This window comes from Falco punctatus, assembly GCF_963210335.1.
Source record: "Falco punctatus genome assembly, chromosome: 10".
Classification (NCBI taxonomy): Eukaryota; Metazoa; Chordata; class Aves; order Falconiformes; family Falconidae; genus Falco; species Falco punctatus.
Genome location: NC_137590.1, coordinates 13,763,336 through 13,781,619, shown reverse-complemented (window position 1 = coordinate 13,781,619; position 18,284 = coordinate 13,763,336). Strand labels below are relative to the sequence as shown.

Here is an 18,284-nt window from a genome sequence, read left to right as displayed (position 1 = left end):
CTGGAAGAATAGATGAAAGATAAAAATCTAAGTAGAGTGTGGAGAACTGAAATAATTCAGTCACAAGAGTGAGAAACACATGAGCTGATTTTTCATCTAACTTTTCTTGGTTGGAGACGGAAGCTTTACCAATGGTGCATGATCCACCAGGAAAACATATGTATTTTCAACTGGTACTGGCCAAACGTAGGTCAAATGCCTCTACAAAGATCTTACTAGCAGTTAGAAACCTATTTATGCCCTGGGTTTGGATGTGGTATTTACCTCGTGTTCATTTTGTCTTTGAAAATAGATATTCTGGAAACTGAGGAGCCAGATGGAAATTTGTTCCTCTGTCATACATATACATTAGGCTGACTTTTCTGGCTGCAGTTCTGGTCTACAGAGCCTGCAGAAGAGCCAAGATCCTGGAACAGATGCAGCGCTCTCCTCCCCCCACAGCTCATTCAGCGGGTCCCTGGGCTGTAATCTGGGATAGCATCCTCTGTTCTGGGGCAAGTTGATGATAGCACACTTTTGAAACATATCCTGACCATCACAATATAATGTTTTCAACTAGAGTTTGTTGAGAACGCTTAGCTTGGGGTTTTTTGTGTTTTTTTTCTTTTGGAAATATTATTCCTTGGGACAACCGAGATCAGCAGCTTGGAGCTGGTAAAGCATTTATAAACAACGCGGGTCTCATTTTCAGGAAGATGTTCCCCAGGATCATTTATCTCAGTGAAAATTGCAGACCTTTTTGTTAGTCTGAGCACCGTCTAACAAAAGATGAATAGATGCGTGCTGGAGTACATCACCAGTCCCTCCACACCCCCTCAGCACTGCCAAGTACTGCGTGGCCCATCCAGCTCTTACAAGCAGAGTTTCTCTATGTAGTTGTGAAGAATATATATAGCAAAAATGTCTCTTCTTCAGGGGTGGGCACATACGTTTATAAATGAACATGTCAAGCTGCTGCAAGCTTTTGACCAGCTTCCAGACTGATAGTTCGCCATTCATAATATGCCTGTAAAATGCAATGTTTTCCTAAAATCGCTCATGGCTTCTAAAAGAAGAAGAAGGAAAAAAAAAAAAGGGAATGCAACCACACTGCATAAATTCACACTAACTGCAGACAGACTTCTCTACCCCTCTTGCTCAAAGAAAATGCAGTCATTACATAATTGATTGCTGCTTTAAGTGCTTTTCATATAGGAAAGCAAACAAGAAACAACAGTTTGTGCCAGTGCGTGCCTAAAGCTGTTTTCATGATTGAAGATAGGTTTTTGTTTTTACTACGGATGGATGTACAATTCCATTCAGTAGACTGCTATATCATAAATTACTTTTTTTTGTTGTGTTTGGAGTTTATGAAATTTTAATGTCTCATAGTTGCTCTGCTTTTTGGTATTAGATTTTTTTTTTTCTGGTCCCAGGGGGAACAGAGGTGTAACACCATGGGAGGAAAGACACGTTTCACTGAGTGCATCTCATAGCATCTCTCAGGCTACCTGGGAGTGTAACCCCAGACAGCATTAGCGCTTAATTGGATATTTAAAATGAATAATCAGTTCTGTGGGTGCTTTGCTGAGGAACCGGGTCTGACGCAGCAGAAAGGCTGCACGGAGCTGCCTGTATGCCCTTGCACACCTGCGAACAGTGCACACGAGTGCAGCACAGGCATGCAATCATCCTAAATTCTCTGAGAATCTGGGCATTTACTAATCAGTGGCAACTGCTAGTATTTAATTTTGATCCACTCGCTGCAAACCCCAGTAAATAACCCACTCCAGACTCAGCCGGCAGCACAGTTGTTTCCCCGCCTGTGCAATCTTTCCTGTCACTAAGGAAATGTGGCATTCTGAAGCTAAATTGTGTGTTGACAGGAGCTGCTCCGTCTTAGGCCAGTGATCGATATCTCCACCATGGAGACAGCAATCCACTTTGAATATATAACCCCCCCGTCCAAATGTCATTTCATCAAGGACTGTCAGAGGTGAACATCCATCGCCGTTGTTAACGGGGGCGCGTCTGTGGTCACAGCCATGGAAGAAGGAGGGGCTGAGAATGCATTTCAGCTCAAGCTAATGCTTCATTCACCCACATCTGGGTGACTGAGATAATTAAACTATGACTCTTAATTTGGCTGGCAAACCTAGTAAGAATTCCAAAAGAAAAAAAAAACAATAAACAAACCCCAAACCAACTAGGAGGTTGAGGCATTAAAGCCTTTGCTTTAGAAATGCCTTTGCTCCCAGATCCCCCCCCTCCACCCCAAGCCTACTGGTGCCCCAGGAGCCCCGGTTCCCCCTGACCCCACACCACATCCTGGCATGGGGGGAGCTCATCCCCTGTGTTGTGACTCACTCTGTCCAGTGACTGGAGGGGACATAGCAAAACATGAGACGCCGTATGTGATACGGGAGCCAACAGACCACAAAGGCAATCACCACAGCACCTGCAAGGCAGGGAAAAAGCCCATTACTTTTTGTGAGCAGTTCTTCATCGTGGGTGAAAAAGAGACCTGCCTCTGTGCTGTTTATCACTGCAAACAGTTTTCCTAAAGCCCCACTTTGTTCTTCTAGTGCTGTTGTGCAAAGAATTAATAACCCGGAGGGACAGCCAGCCCGTAAATGTCTGCAAAAACAAGCATAACAGAAATAATAGAAAATAGCAGTAAGCACGGGGGCAGTGCAGTTATGAACAAAGGAAGGTACAGATAAACGACTGCTGGTGCCTAGTTCAGACATTGGCTTAAATGAAACTGCATTTGCATCTGTCCTTGTGTTTCATGCCCTTGTGGCACCGGGTATTTTGTAGAAAGTACATGCAGAGACAGTTAGTGTATGTTTTTCATCCAGGTAGACAGGGAGCCAGGGACACTGTAATCCCATTAGTTTGTTACGTGGAGCCACTGGCCGCCGTCCCCACGGTGCTGGGGATCATTAAACAGCATCGGGAGCTCCTTTCTGGTGGCAAGGCTCATCCTTTTGTTCTACGTTTGTGCAATACCTGAGACAGTGATTACAAGATATTTGGGTCTGGACATTGCCATAATAAAAAAGACTAATTAAAGGGTAAGCGGAGAAAGATAATGTTGGTTTTTTTTACTTTCCAGATTCTAGCCAAGGACATCAGAAAAATGGAAAATAAAATGCAACAACTCTGAAGGGTAGAAGTACTGTTGATTAGAGTGCATTTGTCAATCCAGATTAAAATGCAGATGTATCAAGCAAGCAAGGGAAAGATTTGTTTCCTTTTGTAATGTGCATTTCAACCTCTGTATGAAATGACAGGATTCTGGCAGGATCCTAGCAGGAAATAAAGAAATCTCAGTTAAAACATAACACAATAAAAGACAAGAAGAAAATCAAGGCTAAATAAAATAATTATGTTAATTTTTTATCCCAAATTTGCTCTACAGAGAATAAGGACCACATCACTCTTGTCCTTTATGTGACCTGTGTGTAAAGTGCTAGGAAGCAGCAAAGCTCTCTTACAGAGCTGTGCACCACCAGTGCAACGCAGATTTGGCACGTGGAGGCAAAGGCTGCTGTTCCTTCTGCTTTGGGATTGAAAATATTTATGTGGATATGTCCCAAACCCAGACGCTGTCCCCACAAGGACTTTACCACAGCTCATACAGGAGATATGCAGATGTGTTTCCCTTGAAAAATGCTGTCCAGGAGGAGCAAGTCTGGCTGTGGTTGCATCTCCCCATCACCATTACTCGGCCAAGAGGCACAGGGGAGGCTTCAGTAGCGGAATGGGGAGGGAAGCATCTGTGCCCTATTTTTGTGGGTGTCATCACTAGCAGAGTCACTGCCTAATTTGTACAGAAATTAAATAATTCCTGGTGTCCAGCTCCATACTCACAGCCTTACTTCAACTCCATGTACTATCTCTCTTATTAAACACATGTTTTTAGCATCAGCCTGCTAAATCCCAGAATCCTAGCCTAGAATCACAGAATCCTTTAGGTGGGAAAAGACCTTTAAGATCATCGAGCCCAGCCATTTACCCAGCGCCGCCAAGCCCACCACTAACCCACGTCCCTGAGCGCCACATCTACGTGTCCTTTAACCCCCCCAGGGCTGGTGACTCCACCACGTCCCTGGGCAGCCTGTCCCAGTGCTGGGCCACCCTCTGGGGAAGGAATTTTCCCCAATATCCAACCTAAACCGTTCCCGGCCCTGGACACGCTCCAGCCCCTCAGGGTCTGTCCTGCAGGAGGGGCCCGAGCTGGGCACAGGGTTCGAGTGGCCTCAGCAGGGCCGAGCCCAGGGGGACGGTCGCTGCCCTGGCCCTGCTGGCCACACCGTCTGGGACATGAGCCAGGCTGCTGCTGGCTGCCTTGGCCACCTGGGCACACTGGGGGCCCATGTTCTGCTGGCTCATGTTCTGCTGGCTGTTGGCCATGTACATACGAGAGCATCTTCCAGGAATACTGGAAAAGCCATTTATTCAGTAAAGTTTTAGGCATGTGAAGGGACACATTTTGGAAAGAAGGTTGGAGGGTCTGTTTTTATTCTCTTGTCTAAGTGAATTCATTATTTCAATCTGAATATTTTTGGCTGCTATATGGTCATTGTGATCACAGATGTAATTCATCTCTAGATGGCCTGCAGCTCTTCAAACGCCATCAGGTGAATGAACCTGACCTGCATCTGCTCCTGCTCTGAGGAGCTTTGGTGGGACTTTGATGCGGACAGCTCCTAGATGACATGTGGCACAAAAGTGGGGACATCCACTGGGAAGCTCGGAGGGAGTGCTGGCTGCCTGCTTTGCTCTTTCACATTTCTGAGCACCTGCATTTGGCCACCTTCAGAAATTAATTTCTCTGTCGGATGGACCTTTGGTTTGCCCTGGATGGAGCAATCCACCCGTGACTGCCCAGGAGAAGCAGTGTACTCCAGCCTCTCCCCTTCTATCCATCAGCCCCAGGCCAGCGGGAACAAGCCAACATCACAGCTCCAGTCCTTCTGCTTTCCCAGTGCCTGGGCGGGATTACCTGGATTTTCAGGCTGTGAAAGCAGCTTCCCAAATGGCTCCCAACACAAATTTGTTCACACACATCATAATTTTTGCAGAAACCTCCATGTGCCAGCACTTCCCAGCTGCTTACCCCTGCACGCTGCTCTTTAAGAACAGCAGGACCTGGACTGTTTCTACAGCCAATTTTGAGTCTCACGCATCTGCCTGTTACCAACATGTTAAACGAAAGTGGTTTTCTCCTCATGAAGGATCTCTGTTTATGTTGCTCAGACAATGCTGTGCCAAATAATATGAAGGCAGGGATCTATAGCAGCAAAAATACACATTGAGAAAAATATCTGCTTAACCTCAGCAAACAAATAGTCAATTAAGTAATCTGTGGTAATTCTGTAATATCACATGCAATCACTCTGCAATTAAAACTCTATTAAACACATAGCTAAGTGCATTGGAGACACTTATGGTCTGATTTGGAAATCCCAGCTGGGTAGCATGCTGTGCGGTTCTGTGCCACCAGCCTCTGCCATGCAGATTAGGAGATGGTGACCTGTATTTATCACCCTTAATCCATAGTTTCAATTTTATCATACAAGGGATCAAGCAGATTTAGGGAGGCAATCCTGCCCTGTTGGGTCCCCTTGCCAGGGATGAATATGAAGCATGGGAATGTGTTAACTTTTGTCTAATGCAAAATGGAAGTATCCTTCTCTCCCAGATACCTGGTCCCTTTTGCTGCTGCCTTGTGCCTCCCTGAGCACATGCTTATCAAAACAAAAGCTGGGCAAAGTGGCTGCCAAAATGTTTTTTTTCTTATTGTTATCAGCTCCTAGGACATGTTCTCCATCATCAAAGGCTTGACACACGGGTTTCTTTGGTGCAGTAAGATGGAACAGGTCAGCCAGCTGGAGCTGAGCAGTGGAAGGATATGACCCTGCGTGTGTGGTGGGGTGACTGTCCAGGATGGTGTTTGTGAGGCTGGAGATTTCTGGCCTCTATTTTTTGAACTAAAAATAAACAAGACCCATCCCTCATTTCTAATTCATTCAATGCGATTTTAATAGAAGCAAGGCTGCTTCATGAACTTATGATATTTCTCATATCACTTGAGGTGCCAACCTGTGGATCAGCCCAGGGCTGGGGAGTGGAAAGGGGACTGGAGCGAGCTGGCCCTGGGGTGCCAGGGATGCTGGGGAATGATCCTTCCCCCAAGCTGCATCTTCATGTCCCTTCTAAATCAAACCACCAATTTAAATGAGTATTAAAACCTGAATTATTGCATCCTGTGACTTTCTGTTTTGTCTCACAAGGGCTCCATTCTCTGCCTATTTGAACCTCATCCCAGGGAAGGAGGAGCGGCGGAGGATGAGCCCTTGTTTGTTTATCACGCAGGAAATCCTGCGGAGGGAAACATAAATTTTGAGTGACATCTTTTTCATTGTGCAAAAGAAGATTTAAACAGTGCCAGTCTTGATTTTCAGACTAAACTGGATGTGGAAGCAATCCTGGAAGTTAAATTATATTAGATCACACTGAGTATTTTATTTTACCTTGCGTGTATCCTGTGGCTGAGTCTGGGAGACAGCCTTTGCCCAGGGCCAATGTCTTGAAAAACTCACGTTGAGTTAGATGGGTGTGGAGCAATGTATCACATGTAAAAAGACCACGGTGAGTGTGCGGTGACTGGTTTGGCTGAGCACAGGAGCCATGCTCAGGAGGGATTTTCAGCCCTTCTTCCCTCTTCTGGGACCACCTGAGGCTCGGTGTGACTCAGGGCACTGGCACAGCGATGGGAAACACACCACTGCTGCCGACTCACATGGGACCCCAGGGATCTGCTGCAGCACAAAGCACTTGGCTGGTGTTTTCCTCCTTGCTTTAGCTCCTCCATCCCCTCCGGGGTCATGCTGAGTCACAGCCCTGTGGCTCTGGGGTGTCCCTCGGAGAGGGTATCCCTCTGTCTCCTCCTCCTTTCCCTCCAGGAGATGGAGAAAAGAAACGCTGCTCCCTCTTTAAACCACCTCTGCTGTTGCTAAGGCCTCCAGACAAGCTCAGATCCATCCTTCCTTGATAGTTTTGTTCAGATTATTTTGGCCAATTTATTTCTTTTTCTCTGCATTTCAAGGGGAGCTGAAACACATATGGCTGGGGAACAGCGTGTTGTAATTTCTGAGCAAAGGCAGGAGCTGTTCGGGTACGTACCGAGCCATCCAAACAACACCCCCAAGCCTCATTTCAGCTCATCGGTGGCCGTGTGCCTCCAACGCTGCCCAAGGAACGCACGCTCCAGCTGTACTAATAATGTATCTGACAGTGATGTGGGGCTGATGTCAGGGATTCGTATTAATGGGGATGGCTGGAGAAGCAGTCCTTATGTATTCAGAGCTCCTAGGTTTTGTACACTTCTTTAGTTGGTGCCATTACAAGAGAATCTCGCACGAAGGGGAGCAAGTGTCAGCGTGCCGTTTGATATGAGAGATGGTAAAAGCTGGGCCAAGCGTAGATGTAGCTGGCACTGCCTAGTTAAACCTCCAGGCGCTGTTTATATTAACATGATTCACTACCTGACAGGTCATAGGCAATATTTATACCAGCGGGCCCCAAACTAGGGATTGCGGGAGCTGCAAGGGTGGGTATGAGCCTAGTAAAGTTAAAACTGCTTATGCTGGTATTTGGGTCACAAGGCTGCAGAAGAAAGGATTGCCATAAAAGTCAGTAACAGCCAAGGGAGATTGCGGGCCACCAGTATGCACCAGTAGTACTCTGCAGAGCAAAGAAGAAACTGGGAATAACAATGGGTCTGGGGAGCACTCAGCTGCTTTAGACACCACTGAAAACACACAGCATTTGCTGGATACAATCCCCCTGTGCTCTTGCACATATTACTGAGCAGTGTAAACATTAGATTTGACTCCTTAATTTCCATTCCCAGCAGCCAGAGATCTGCTTTTTATCTTTCTGAATAATTTTCCTTCTTTTTTCCCTACTGCGAGGAGGATGGTCTCTCTTTTGGATTAAGGGGTAGAAGATGCTGTTGTGCTTGAAAGGAGCCATGTTCCCCTAAATACTTCTTTGTTAGCCGCAGCAAGACAGCAGAGAGAATAGAAAAGCCTTTTGGCATGCAAAACCAACATATTTTACTCAGACTGTATTCTCCAGTCCTGATTTTCAATGGCTTCAGCTAGCAGATTTGAAAATAGATGTGAATTCCTGCCCCTGCTCATGTTGGTGATTAAATTGTCCACTGACACCAGTTTCATCTATATGGAGCAAGGCAGAAAACCAAGGTTAAATCTAATCCGAGAACAGGCTCCAACAAGCAGCACGTCACTGCTGACCCAGTGAAAACTGGGGTGTCTTCCCCAGTTTCCTTCTAAGGTAATATTTTTTTTTTTTTGGAATTAAAGAAGTAGTTGCTTGACTCCATTTAAAGTTCATTTCTGCCATTCCGCCCAGGGATGTCTGGGTATTTGGAGGAGAAGGAAGAAGAAGAAAGAAAGAAAACTGCCCTTTTGAAGGATAGATAAGGGCTCCTGTCTTTTCTTCACCAGGTTCAAGGTTCTTTCTGTTTGGCAAGGTCAGGTATAACCCAAACTGGCATCCTCTGCAGCCCCTTTCCTCTTTCCCCTCCACTTTTGAGTTTCACTTGCTCTTTGTTCCTCCCAGAACAGCTTTTGCTCACAAAGGGACCCTGGGGCTGTATTTACTGCATACTTCTGCCGTGACGAAGGCTCTGGCCAGACTTTATGTTTAAAACCTCATCAGTTAGCTTTTTAAACACTCATATTGACAGGGTTTAACACCTGGAAAATCTGCTTGCTGGTCATGAGCAGCCCTAGAGTTGTCTTCGGAGATGCAGCCACAGGAGCCTGAATCCCAGTAGGAACGTCTCGCCAGCCTGAGCTGCAGTGCCAGCAAAGGAACACGTCTTGGGAGAGGAGAAAAAAGAGCCTCCCTGTCCCCAGAGGTGCAGCCGTTGTCCCTTTGCTCCTCAGATGGTGTTTACAGAGGGCTTCGACACCGCTCGCTTCATGTCATTGGCCTGCTGTAAAGTAAACCTCCATGTACAAACATCTCTGGGAAATGTATACAACTGTTATATAGCTAATTTATCCTTCTGAGTTGCAGTGTGACACTTCAGCTGTTAAACTCGGCTTCCACTCACGCTTAATGTCATAGGGGTTTTGATGAAGTCCACTTGGAGTCGCTCAGATTTTTTATTAGGGATACAATCTGCCATAAATTTAGTTCCTTTCTTGCAAAAGAAACGATACATGGACAACGCTGTTTTCCTTAAAACAGAGGAATTATGAAATACAACTGTTTAAGGAGCAGACTTTCAAGCTGGTGCTCTTCTGTGTATTGCAGCTGCAAAGTATTAGCTATTTGTTATTCCTGTTTGCGGGACAGTTACACTAAATCTCACAGCAATATTCTCCTCCTGAAAAGGAGAGATGTGGAACACTGGTGAGGAGAAACGAATGAACTCATCAAAAGATTTGTTCAGAAGGGGAATTATTAATACACAAATTAATGAAATGCACGCCACACGGATACTTCATGAATAGTTGGCCTTTGTCTTGTATCACTTGAAGAAATGCAGAGACCCCAAAATCATAATCTACAAATTCTTAGATGTTCACTAAAAAATATGGTTTGACTTCATCTCCTAAAAAGCATCATAGCGAGGCATCACCCAGCCAGCTGTGGGAGACTGAAGGATATTCTTTTAATTGGTTAAACCTCTCTAAGTGCTTCATAATTGCTTTCACTAAGCAGCTTCTGTAATGGAGCAAATGCTACCTGGAACTGATTACATTTTAATAGGCTTAGGCAGCATCCACCCAGGGACGTGCAAAGCCTCCTCTTGATGTCCATCAATTTGCCTCACCATTGCTACCAGAGCTCAGCTGTGCCATTCAGTAACTCCTTCCTTCCACCCGCGGTGGAGCCGATCTGACAGGCAGCCGGGAGCTGTTGGGGGCTGCTGGGGGGAGAACGGGCTGCAGGCTGGTGTACTGATGGGGACAATTAGTCCATGTCACAAAAACGTCCCCTTTCGAGAAGAAATTTTGGCCAAACAGTGCTTTCAGCCTGAGCCAAGGTCAAATACACCCCGATTTTTGAGCAGCTCTTTGGGAATGTGAGACTGAGATGGGGAGGATTTATACAGCCGCTCCATGCCTGGATGCTGTGCGCAGTGGTCTGTGCAGTGTCTGGCAGGTCTGACCTGCTGAAAACTGCTTATTCTGAAGGGTGCGTGTGTGCACGTGTGTGTCTCAGACTTCCTTAGGATGCCATCAAATGTTTGGTGTATCAGGCAATGCGACTGGAGAATATGCACCCTTCCGTGAAGCATCATATGGCACCCAAGACTCAGCTTCCCAGCACAACACAGCCAAGGAGTAACAACAAAAACTGGAAGTGGTTCGTAATTGGAGGAATGGAAGGAATACTGGATGGATGAAAGAGGGTACGAAACCTCTTGGCAGGAGGTATTTTTAGCAGCAGCACTGGTGCAGACATTTTCCTCACAAAAGAGCTGGGAAGCTGCCAGCGGCTCGAGCTCTCTCAGTTTGGATCCTTACACCTGGTGAACGCTGACAGCAGAAAGGGAATTACAATCAGCAATCACATGCTTAATGAATTAACAAGGTGTCTCCCAGGCAGCAGGGCTGACACGTTCCTTGATCCTCATCTCCCTAATTATTCTGTACATGACCAAAGTCAGACAGAGCCAGGAAAACTCGTATATGATACTAAAGAGGAGGTAAAGGATCTTGTGGATGTTTTGAATGAAGCTGTTAGCCTGACCACTTTTAGCTCCTATTTCAGTGTAAACAAATCTGTAATCTCAGCAGATCTGGAGGAAGGAAGGAAGGTATCTGCTGCTCTGATCTCATCCAACAGCTCTGCACACCGTGAACTGCAAAAATGTTTTTTCTGAGCACTAGTTTTACAAATTCTGAAACATTTCACCCTTAAAACAAAATCAAGCTCTCTGCACTTCTGCACAGGCTGAAGTTCATTTTTGGAAATGGAAAATACTTTGACCCCCATGAAGCTCTGATTTTGTGCCAAAAGTTTTATTAGCGTGGACAAGCGTCATTTTTCTTTCCCCATCCTCCTCCATAAACTAGTCTAGACTGTGCACATGGTTTTGGCCGCCATGGATTCCAGGATAAATCATGTGCATCCTTGTGTATTTTTACTACTTTCCAGACAGCTCAGAGGCCTGGGTTATTAAAAAAAAAAAAGTTGTGAGGAACAGGTGACAAAAGTAAATGCGAGTCAAGCACCTCCAGTAATCAAGTGCATCTGAAAAAAATGAAAATAAGCAGGATTTCACACACTTGCCAGAAAAAAAAAGCCTTTCTGTATGATGTGGTGAATCACAGCCAATACTGATGGTGGATTTCTTATTTGCTGGGTCTTCCCCAGTCCAGAAAAGGAGCAAGCGGCCGCTCTCTCATTGCCTTCCCAGCAGGGAAGGGAGCTCAGTCCTGCTGCTGGGGTGGCACTGGAGAGGTGCACATAATAACGGGCTGCAGGCTGGTGTATTGATGGGGACGGCTAGTCCATGTCACAAAACCGTCCCCTTTTGAGAAGATATTTCGGCCAAGCAGTGCTTTCAGCCTGAGCTGTAATATCTGTGCATCGCTGCCTGTGGGGCGCCACGTCTGATCCCCTCCTGCACCACTGCAGGCTCCAGACTGAAGCCCTCACTTTTGCTAACTTTTTCTCAGCTTTTGCAGTACATAACAAAAGCAAAAATTTGCTGGAGAAGAAGAAGAAAATTAAGCTTATTGTTCAGAGGAAGAGGGGCTGCTTCTCAGTGCCTGGGAGGAAAGATGGACCCGTGGGTGAGGGGTGCTCTCCCACCGCCACCAAGCAATGCCCGTGGAATGGCAGGTGGAAATTTAGGTCTCTTATTATTCAAGGAGGGTTCCTTCTTCTTGATGTTAAAAGAGAATCTAATACTAAAAGGAGAGAGAGAGGTGTGAGATGTTGTAGCACAAGTGAGAAAAGGCGCTTCTCACTTCATGGCAGAAGGCAGAAGCGTTAAGAAACAGAAGGACAGCAAGGAACCGAGTGACTGGCACGGGTCCTCGCAGGCTCGGCGCGGGAGCAACGCTCGCTCACCCCCCTGTGGGTGATGGCTATTTGGGGTGCAGGCACAGCACACAGACACGGCCCAACAAGGTCTTACAGGGAATTTCATGTCTTCTGGGTTTTTCTCTCCTTTCCCTCAGTAGGCATTTCCCAGCGTGGTGTTCCAAGCTGGGGTGCACGTGGCAGCTTGGCTATGGTGTGGGCATAACATGCTGCTGAGATGTATCCCGCGTGGAAAACAGCTGGAAAAATCTCACGGAGGTTCTTGGTGCCTTCTCTAGGGATTTCTGTTCCTATTGAAAATGTGGCCTTGGCCAAAGCCCTTCAGCCATCAGCTAAGCTTTGCCATGAAAAGCACCGGTCAGAAAGCTTTCTGCTAACAAATTCTCACCATCTAATGTGCACAAGGACCCTCACAGTTTAAAATCAGCACCAGCAGCCTTTGTTAGGTTATTCTGGGTACTATTTTTGAAGACCTTTTGCTTTATCGTCTGTCAGTTTAAGCTACCAGATTCTTTGGTCTTTTCCTCAGCTTATTTAATTAAGCCATCCAGTATTTTGCAGTACAGCTCAATGTCTGGGTGCAGGATCTTTTATTCAACCTTTGTCTGAACTAAAGCTTTGCAGAAAAAGAAAAGGAATAAAACAATATATGCAAGGCTTAACTTGCTGTTGACTAAATCATTAAAATGCTGGGCTAGTTTTGCTTTTTCAGTGAGTCTCTGTGTGTGAGCAGGTCTGTTCTTTAGCTTTACATCTCAACAAGCTAAGGCAAAAGGAAAGGATTATTTGTGATTACTCTGACTGTGATTGTTTGGAAGAATAATAAAAAAATGCGCCTCTGTCTTCATCCATGGAGATCACAGTTCTGTCTAGTTTCTCCATGAAGTTACAAATATTTATCCTGAGCAGTTCATAAATGGCCAGTTGTGCTCCCAGCTATCAAAGTTGTTTGAGACACTGCATGAGCGAAAGTGTGTGAAATATAGATGATGGTATTTTCCAGAACAGGGCTTGGGAATTTATCTGAAATATGTTTAGATAGCCAGCCTGCAAAGGGCTGCAGAACTTGGTTAAATATCATATAATAAGCAGCGTATTTTTTTAAAAAAAATCTGCTGCATACTTATTTGGTTTGGGACAAACGTCTCTTTGGATATTGTGATTAGGTGGGCCACAGTCTGCAAAACATGGGGTGCAATAGCTGGTGGGACAAGGTAAAGTGCAAGTCATGGAAGGATGCATGGTCCTTGGGAGCGATGCTGAGCTCATCGTGAGGTACCTGGCCCCCAGGAAAGGCAACAGACTGGAGCCCCCTTGCCCAGAGCCGAGGGCACTGGTTCCTGCAGGCAGCACGGCGGCCGCCCTGCAACTTTCACTTCAGCCTTTCACCTGTGCAGCGAGATATAGAGCATCGGGTGTATGGGACTACGTGAGGAAGGGTTTGCTATCAACTCAGTTTTGCTGAAGATACACTAGGAAGAGTCTGAATTTACAAGAAATAGGTATTTTTTTCATCTGAGTCATTTGGCTGTTGCTTTTTTTTTTTTTTTTTTTTTTTTTTTTAAGAGAGGGAGGAAAATTGAAATCTGAATTAAAGCTGTGATTGATAGTGACAAACTTTTCTCCTATGTGTGTATCTTTAGAGGAAAACTGATTTTCCACACAGCTCTGATGGAGCAGAGAGCACCTTCAGAGCAGCTCCTGCTTCTGCCATGGGCGCAGGGGAAGGAAAGCACCACCATGGTTTCCAAAGTCTCTAACGTCTGAGAGGAATTTGCACATCTGATTTACCAGGGGCAACGCCAGTGGGGCTGCAGACCTTGTGCTCTATGCTCACTCTAGCTGACCTCTTCAACCCATCTGATAAGTTTGGGTTTAAAACTACATCAAGCCTAAATCCCACCGCAGCTGAAAGAGTTCAGGCTGGAGCTGGCCAGGAACAGAAGAAACAGGAAAGCTTGATGTTATCAAATTGTTTCTGTTTCACAGAACATGAAATATATTTAAATTTTATTTTTTTTCTCAACTTCTCCCTCATTGAGCACAATTAATTAAATAATAATTCTAGCTTCCTTTCTCTATATGGTTTTTACAAAAAATCCTTTAAGGGGAGGTTAGGACTCAGAAAAGTGACTCTGGGAGAAAAAGAAAATAGTGGAAAATAGAGGATAGAGTTCCCTAGAAAACTCTTCATAACTCAGCCAGAAAAAGATGAAGAATGAAAGAGACGGAGAGAACAAACACATTTATTTTCTGCAGTCTGGGGCTTTGAGACAAGAACTGGGGACTTTTGATAAACATCAAAGTGTTTAGGGGCAATCTGGATTTTTAAAAAGACCTAATTTTCATTTAAAATATGTTTTGGGTGAAAACATTTACCAGTTTCAACCTATTACTCTTCAAATAACATTTACTTAGACACTTCTAGCCAGTTCCACGCCAAAGTATGTCAGTACTTACGTAGGACCCTGACGCCGTGCTTCAAGGCTTGCACGCGGCTGGGCTCCATGGACATGCTGAGCATCGTCTGCTGCCCGCCGATGGTGCAGACCTGGTTTTCCTGGGCAGCTTGCTTGAACATCACCATCAGCTGGTTGGCGATGATGGTGTTGAGCACAGAAATGACGACCATGGGGAACACGAAGGAGATGAAAGTGTTGGCCTGCAGGGGAGAGACGCAGCACAGTCAAGGGGTGAGAACGATCAGTGGAGCAGGAGATTGTGTTTTATTTCTCAAAGCAACAGAGAAACAGCCTGCAGTGGAAAGCTTTCCCCTCCTCTTACTCTGCTGGCTTTGGCTTTTGAAGGCTTATTGCACAGAGGGAAAACTCAACCACCACTGGCATACATTCCTTCATGTGGTCAACACTCAAAAACAGAAAATGAATACACATCCAGTTATGTTATCTTCCCCCTTTCAGTGCAATTCATTGCCAGAAATGTCTCGACTGAAACATGCCATTGATCTTTCCATCTCGCAAACAGCAGGATGCTTCTTAGCTTTCGTTGTGCATAGCGTAACTTCTAAATAACAGTATGTTATTGTATTTCTTTCGTTACTATGAGCACTCCTTGGGATCTTTTTAACTTTCTTTTTTGTATTCTGTCCTTTCCTTGCAGATTTAATGACAGCGTTTTGTTATCTCATAACCAAATTATCCAATAAACCCTGTGCCTTAAAGGATAAAAATTGATCGGAATAAACAAGTGGAAGTTGTAACGTTTTTAGTCCAAATTATTTGATTACTACAGTTTTGATAAAATTAAATGGAGGATCAAATTAAGCAGTGATTGAATCAAGTGGAAGTCACTGTTTGTGTCAAATAAATGCAGGAAGGCTTTGTGAGAGCTTTATGGGCTGTCTAGAAACCCCACCGGAGCTGAGCTTAACAAATGGCAGCCCAGGGAAATAGAGGCATGTGTGGGATTTTCCTGCATGTCTGCGGCAAGGCTGCTAGAAAAAGGTGGGATGGTGAGCTGCCGTGCTAGCACGGAGGGGCTGGGTGCCTGTGGGGCTTGTCCCCTCCGCTCTGCAGCTGAGGAGGTGGCTCAGCATATCACTCTGATGAGCGTGGGACAAATCAAAAGCCCCTTACGTTTTTCCAATTTCAAAATATTAAAAAGGATTAAACTGTGCATAGCAAATCACTGCGGAAGCAGTTTTTTTAAAAGCGATAAAATGCTGAAAAGATTAAATTACCAAACCCAGTAGGGAACTTTGCCCTGTGGTGTACTTCTAACTTCTTCCCCAGACAGCCAGATGTCTTGCACCTCAGTGCTCTAAAACACAGAAGCCAACCCCACGTCCCTCTGCAGGCTGCAAAACCAGGGAAGCCTCGCTGACAAATGGGTGCTGCGTCTGCTCGGATGGAGACATCCCCTCCCCCCCCCCCCCCCCCCCGCAGGACCATCGCCTCAGTGTCCAAGCCTGTGCTGTACACCCAGTACGTGTGCTCTTTTTGCTCTGGGAGGGGTCAGAAATGCCAGAGATGAATGGAAAGGCAGAGAAAGAATCCACCCACACCCCCAAGATGCTACAGGGGATCCATAAAAGAAAGAAATAAGAAGGCCATAAGCATATGGGGAGCAGGTGCACTGGCAATCAGAAGCACTTAAGTTTCTTTGTTCATAAAATTGAGGAAGATGCAACTCCTCTTTTGGTGAAGACAGGCAGTGGTGGTGTTGCCAAAGTTTTCTTTAGATGGATCAAGTCTCAATACAGCTTTGCACTTCAGAGCTCAATGTGTTTAGCTAAAGTACCAGCTGGGTTTCGTCTCTCGCAACCCACATGGTGAGAACATCGTCTCTGGTTGATGCTGGTAATAATAATAATAGAGCTCCTCCGTGGACTGAGGAAATTCCTAGATACATCCCGCCATTACAAGCCATTTTGTTAAATACGTAGCAGTTTTCTAAGCTTCTAAAGGATGTCACAGCCTCCTGCACGTAAAGAAGAGTTATCTTTTGAAGTTTCCTTCAGATGCTAAGAAAGATCATTAAGCAGCGGGGACCAAATTCTCAGCTAGTACAAAATGACACAGTTTCACTGAGAGACTAATCTGTGTTTGTAAAGAACCTACTTCATTTATTTAACCTCACGATGCAGCTGGGCTGAACCTACGGACACAGGGGTGAAATGACTTGCTCAGATTTACCAGGTCAGATTAAGAAACCAGCCCTGTAGATCCTCACCCACCCCCCACCCCCATTTCTGTGGCTTTAGGGCTGACTGCGCTGCTTTCCCACTGCTGAACGATGCTTGCACAACATCAGAAACACTTAACTCTGGAAATGCTTCACACTGTCACCTGAGCTTCAGAGTTTATTTGCTTTCATTCGAAACCTTTGCCCTAGCTATAAATCAGTCTTGCCTAATATAATTACGCAGAACTCAAAAAGTATTTTCTGAGCTTTCTTTAAAGCCTTGATTCATTCCATAATTGTATAGTAAAGTCTTTAAAGAGCTTTGGAAATTGTCTAGAATAGCATTGATTTTCCTTTTTATGAATAGTTATGGTAAGAGTGCAAAAATTGCATGCTTTCTGTGAAAGGCTATATTTAAAGATTTTTTTCCATGTCTTGATTTATACTGAAACTCTCATATAGTTTAAAAAAAAATAAAAATCAATATTTTCCCCAGAAGCAGAAGCTTTTAATTTGTGGAAAGAATTATTTGCAAACACAAACTCTCAAGAACCATAAAGGCTAGAAAAGCTATTCCCCCCTGCTGCAAGCCCCCCTGTACTCAGTGTTTCTCCTGGCTAGCTGCTTGCTGGCTCTGCAGCCTGGCACACTGCACCTCAGGGCAGTAACACTTCATTTCCAGGTGACTTTACACACTGCTGGAGCTGATGCCTCAAACACCTCTTCAGAGCCGGTGGAAAGTTTCCCACCAGCTTCAAGAGGAGCTGGTCTGGGATCCCAGGATCCCAGGGATCCCAGGACTACATATTCAAAGGTCTTCAGGAGCAGGAAGGCTTGTAGAAGTGTTTAATGGGATTTTTTTACAGCACTGCAACTCCTAATAGCAGTGGGACTAAAGTGGCTCCGGCTGTCAGTGAACATCTATGGGAGCCTTTAGGTCCTTACACACCTTTACAGATCATGCTGGCCCTGGGAAGGAGGATTTAGACAGTGTCCAGGTTCATTTCTGACCTGAAAGCCTCAGGCTTTATGTTGGCTCACCATGGACAGGACAGCTTGTGTGACAGCAGATCTAAACTAATTCTGTATTCAGGGTTGTTTGGATCCATGAGAGGAGTGGTTTGGCCTCAGCTCTGCTGTCACCAAGCGCAGTTCAGTCTGATTCTCCTCTCCTTTAAAACTGATGTGTTTGCATCAGTGTAAACCCACCAGATGCGAGGTCTCTGCTCAGCACCACGGTGGACAAAGACGTGCAGAATGAGCACGGTGCAGGGGCACAAAGCTGTGCATGGAAAGGCTTAGCACTGCCTGCTCTCTAGTGTAAAAAAAACCCAACACCACAAATCCTGTGCCTGTGTGCTAAATCCTCATAAAAAAAAAAAAAGGAAAATCCAATACTACAATGTTTGTCACTGGTACGAGAGAATGAAACACTAACCCACTTCCATGTGCTGCTCGCTGCTCCTGTAATCCCTACAGTCCTAAACGCCATCCAAGCACCAGGCTGGCAGCATCTGTGGGGTGGGATTAGTCCTCGGGACCAAATCCTGTTT

General features: G+C 45.4%; 1 protein-coding gene across 1 annotated transcript in view; it reads right to left on the bottom strand.

Annotated features, from left to right (window-relative positions):
* Window positions 1-18,284, bottom strand: part of NTSR1 (neurotensin receptor 1) — a 111,332-nt gene that overhangs the window by 28,523 nt on the left and 64,525 nt on the right. Inside the window, exons 2-3 of the mRNA XM_080403676.1 lie at window positions 14,548-14,749; window positions 2,347-2,437 (exon numbers count right to left, since the gene is read on the bottom strand). Coding sequence (XP_080259802.1) covers window positions 2,347-2,437; window positions 14,548-14,749 — 293 coding nt within the window. The remainder of the gene's footprint in view (window positions 1-2,346; window positions 2,438-14,547; window positions 14,750-18,284) is intronic.